Source organism: Etheostoma spectabile, chromosome 5, assembly GCF_008692095.1.
Source record: "Etheostoma spectabile isolate EspeVRDwgs_2016 chromosome 5, UIUC_Espe_1.0, whole genome shotgun sequence".
NCBI classification, from domain to species: Eukaryota; Metazoa; Chordata; class Actinopteri; order Perciformes; family Percidae; genus Etheostoma; species Etheostoma spectabile.
Window position 1 is genome coordinate 17269036 of NC_045737.1, and position 4918 is coordinate 17273953.

A 4918-nucleotide genomic window follows, 5' to 3' on the forward strand; every position below is an offset into this window, starting at 1 on the left:
GACAACAAATGTAGCCTAAAACACGCGTGACATCACTTAGATCGCCTTTTAATAAATCAATTTATCGGTTTTAATAATGTTTTTATGAAAAAAAGGAGTAAAATTCTCTGATTCCAGCTTCTTAAATGTGAATAATTTTTAGTTTCTCTGTGCCTCTGACAGTAAACTGAACATCTTTCAGTTGTGGACAAAACAAGACATTTGAGGATGTCATCTTGGGGTTAGGAACACTGATTGACTTTTTTTTAATCACCATTTTCTGACATTTTACAGACCAAACAACTAATTGAATGATCAATGAAAATAATTGTCGGTTGCAGCCCTAGAAAAGTGTCACCTCTTGGTGATCACAGTTACTGTTTGCACAATGGACTGGGTTCATTTTTCTGATGAACGCCACATATAGTTTTGGTAGTTTGGTTGTAAATTGTTTGGCAGAACATCACAGAAAAATGCACAGACACTACCAGATGACTCACTGCCAACACGTCTCCTTCTACATATGGTTATTTATTTTATTTAGTGTATACATTAGGAACTGTCAGTGACAGCAAAAAAGGGATCACATGGTGGGGGATACTGTGTCTCTTGGTTGTGTGGGTGCCGTCAGTCTTTACACAGTGCTACACTCACATCTGCTGGTCTGTTTCTTGCAGTGCATCTATGGCGATACAGAGGAGGCTACCCAGCGTTGACTGAATGCCTGAACAAGCTGAACAATAACAAGGTTAACTGTAAACTTTTTCTCAATCATTTCCTTTGTTTATAAAGAATAAGAAATTTAAGAAAAAGATCTTTAAAGTGTAACTTACACTGATTTGAGTTTTCTTAGTTTCCACAGTAGACAATCACTGTATAGTAGCCTACATACATTTGTATATTCTTCTTTTCTCTCCATTTAACACATTTTTTTCTCTCTTCAGGAGTATTTAGAGTTTCGGAAAGAGAGGGCAAAAATGTTGGTCTCAAGGCGAAATCAGCTCCTCCTGGAGTTCAGTTTCTGGAATGAACCCTTGCCCAGACCAGGACCCAGCATCTATGAAATGCGCACATATAACCTCAAGGTATCCCTATATTACCCTTGTTAAAATTGCATGGGTCCATAGATTGTATTTGAGTTCCAAGAGACTTTACACAGTCAGTCAGAACAATTCTTTCATTTGTGTAACTTATACTTTCATTAAGATAAAAGCCAGTTGCCTGTCTACATATTAGGACTACATAATGATGTTCAACTGTGTTTGTCTGAGTTGCAGGATTTATTTTGTAATACAGCCACATCATGATTAATGTTGCTTTTTTTTAATCACCTACTAATATATAAGCCCACCAAGTTGTTGCAAAACACAATAATGCTTTTGGGAGCACAGATATGTATTATTACACTTCCTTTGCCTGTTTAGACTTAGACTTAGACTTAGACTTCTCTTTATTGATCCTTTTGGGATGACTCCCGTAAGGAAATTGAAAATTCCAGCATTTTACCATGGCTAAGTGACATATGGATCAGTCGAGTGTCTTGTAGGTTGATTGGGTTGTATAATTTAATTAAGTAAATCTTTTTTATTACACTGCAGGCTCCCCATCAACAGAATGTGGGAGCCATATTGCATACATTCAGAAGCCAGTATTATTAACATTGTCATGAAGTGGTAGGACCCACCTTTGCCTTTTAAAGCAGGCTGAATTCCTGGAGTTTATAATGTAAGAATATAAGAATCTAAGCTGTAACACTCCACATGGATCTTCGGCCATGCCAGTGTGATAGTATCACTGTTTCACACAGGTTTGGTGCAGGTTTGACCTGCAGCCCTTTGCTGCATGTCATCCCCCCCCTCTCTCTCTCCTCTTTTACATCCTCAGCTGTCCTATATAATAAAGGCCTAAAATGCGCAAATAAGTATCTTTTAAAAAATAAAAAATTGCATACTTTTGGGCTCCCTGTTATCTCAAAGAAAGTAATGCAATTGTTCTTGATCAACAAGGCCAATTTCTGCTCTTAGTTACATAACTATGATAAAATCTGTGTGCAACCAACGCTGAAGTTCTTCCTGCATGTGGACTCATGTGGCACATCGAGTTGGTTGGTCTGTGTAAATAAACAAGCTAAGTCATGTTTCCATTTTAACCTGTGTTAATATTTCACCTCCTCTCATGTGTTTCAGCCAGGAACTATGATTGAATGGGGAAACCACTGGTAAGGCTCAAAAAGTGTGATTTGCCTGATCTTTTTCCATTGCAAGTACAGATGTGATCATGATACCGCTAAAAATAACATGTCTTACAACAGGGCGAGGGCAATCCGGTACAGACAGGAAAACAACGAAGCAGTGGGCGGGTTCTTCTCACAGATCGGTGACCTATATGTTGTTCATCATTTGTGGGGTGAGTATGTAACAATTGTAACATCACCTATTGGGTGTTTGGGGAGTAGGCATTTAAAATGCAAAATATTGTATTGACATTGTAAATGTCTTAATATGAGAGTGGCATTAGGCATGCTTGATTAATCGCAATCTCCATTTACCCTGTTCACGATTACATTTTTAAATAACTTTGAATTTTAATGTTTCTTTTTTGTAACTTTTTTTTATGACTTTGATTCTTATTTAATTGTACGATCTGGCTGCATCACAAGCGCTACAACTTTCTTCTGTGACTTTTAAAGCTAGACTGCATAAAATAGGTTTTAAAGCGCTCCCAAGCATTGCAGTGCTGTCCCTTCTCTTCATTGAACCCTCTATGTTTACAGGCTTGTGGTGATGCACAATGTGCTATAGGTGCCAAAAACATCTATGTTTGGTACTGCCAATTTGTTTTGTTTTGTAAAGGTTCATTTGTGCAATAACCATTACACTTTGTGAGAAAACAATCGTGGCGGAGAATCATGAATCAATTCAAAGCTCAAAAATCGTGATTCATATTTTCCCCCGAATCGTGCATGGCTAAGTTGCATACATTTATTCACACTTAATGTATGGTTTGGTTGCTTGTGTTTACAGCTTATGAAAGCCTTCAGTCCAGGAAGGAGACCAGGAACTCTGCCTGGCAGAAGGAAGGATGGGATGCAAATGTTTACTATACAGGTAGGAGACATGCAAACCTACCGCACATAAACTCCCAAGAAAATAAATCTACCATGTAGCCTAAGGGGATGTGTGCCTCATAAGATAATAAATAAAGCTTTGCACACAGGATCTAGACCAAATAATTAACTGAAGTTGTGGTTTTACTTCATTGTGTGCCACAAAATGATAGAGATAGGATGGCAGATAAAAGCTCTGAAAACATGTGAAAGTAACAAGCGTCAAATTCAAGAAGATGGGAAACACGGTAGAGATATTTATACTTGTACAAAACTTGTACAAAAACACAAGAGTAAGGAAATAAACAGTTAAGGTAGACAATTAGTTTGCTTAATAAAAAGTTTACCGCACTGTCGCTCCCTTTTAGAGTGTGATGAGCAACAGATGGGACTTGAAGATTATGAGATTGTGGTGCCGGTTCGGCCCCGGCCCCATTGACCAGGGTTGATTTAGGATCAAAGACCCATTTATAGCTAGATTCTTTTGGGGCATTTTTAGGACTTCATAGACAGGACCGCTGAATACATGAAAGGTGAGAGAGGGGGTGGCAAGGGCGGCAGTTCGGCGCCAAAACCGGCCTGCTGCGTTGAGGAGCAAAACCTCTATTTAAGGGGGCGCCCGCTCTACCAACTGAGCTATCCGGGCGCCCTAGATGGATGTTTTACAGACATAAAAGTATTATCTGGGATTGTAAAACATGATGAAAACAGTGACAGTGATGTGATAATGGTATTATAATGAACACATTGATTAGTTTAACTCTGCTTTACAATACATGTACCTGTACCAATACCTTTAACAAACTGTGAAATAATGTAATAAATATCCAGCTTCTCTTTGAATCATATCAGAGTGGTATAAAGTTGCAACTAACTTGCAATTAATTCCATGATCGTTGAGTGAATGTTAAACTCTTTAACGTGTTTCTATCTGTCTGTCCTCAGTGCCTTTGATCAGAAGCATGGAGTCTAGGATAATGATTCCCACCACGAGTTCACCTTTACAATAAGGAGATGACTGACACTCATTCACCTACAGCCAGAGAGACATGTAGATTTCTGCTGGATGATCTTTATTATGTAAACAAAAAGCATTTTATGATTCCATGTTTGTACAGCAGCCAGCCAGTCATGAAAAGTAATGATGCAGTGTTTGTGTGCTTATATTTTGAGATTTCTGAAATGCTGACATTTCCAGAAGTGTAGGTCAAATAGGTGGAAGAAGGAATGACAAACTGGCACAATGAAATGCCAAATAATTTGTATTAGATTACTTGCATTTATGCCACATGCTACTATGAACTGAAAATGGCATGATTGTTTAGAGCTAGGTGTGGTATGTTTACTGCTTTTTGTTTTTATCATGAATAATGGTAATGAGCAATGCATTTGTTTTTCACAATACTGAAAGAATATTCTCCACCCAGCTTTTTATTACCGCCCTTTTATGACTAAATATGAATCACACCGAATGACACCACACTGAGCTTCACAGCTGGGACTGTGAAACGCAAGGTTCATAAAATACATTTTGTTTTACAAAAATAAGTATAATAGAATAAAAAAGCCACAGAATGTCACATGCAAATTAAGAAGAAAGGTTTTTTCCAACGCATTGGCAGTTCTACATTTTTTTTCTGTAGAAAGAGTGGTAGGACTGTAGCTTTGTCCAGTTTATTTTTCTGTGAAAGCTGTGAAAGGTCTAATTTTCGGAGGAATCCTAGCCAAGTTAGTCACATACATGGATGCCATTAACACAAAGCTTATGGGGCGCAATACTATGTTTTTCATTGATGCTTAAATACACAAAACAACACACACTCTCATGATATG

The 4918-nt window shown here is 37.9% G+C and overlaps 1 protein-coding gene across 1 annotated transcript in view; it reads left to right on the forward strand.

The window, feature by feature from the left end:
• The window catches only part of nipsnap1 (nipsnap homolog 1 (C. elegans)), an 8414-nt gene extending 3903 nt beyond the window's left edge, over nucleotides 1–4511 (forward strand). The window contains exons 5-10 of the mRNA XM_032516790.1: nucleotides 657–727; nucleotides 924–1064; nucleotides 2166–2197; nucleotides 2291–2385; nucleotides 3003–3086; nucleotides 4031–4511. Coding sequence (XP_032372681.1) covers nucleotides 657–727; nucleotides 924–1064; nucleotides 2166–2197; nucleotides 2291–2385; nucleotides 3003–3086; nucleotides 4031–4095 — 488 coding nt within the window. The 3' untranslated portion in view covers nucleotides 4096–4511. The remainder of the gene's footprint in view (nucleotides 1–656; nucleotides 728–923; nucleotides 1065–2165; nucleotides 2198–2290; nucleotides 2386–3002; nucleotides 3087–4030) is intronic.
• Nucleotides 4512–4918: the final 407 nt, after the last annotated feature.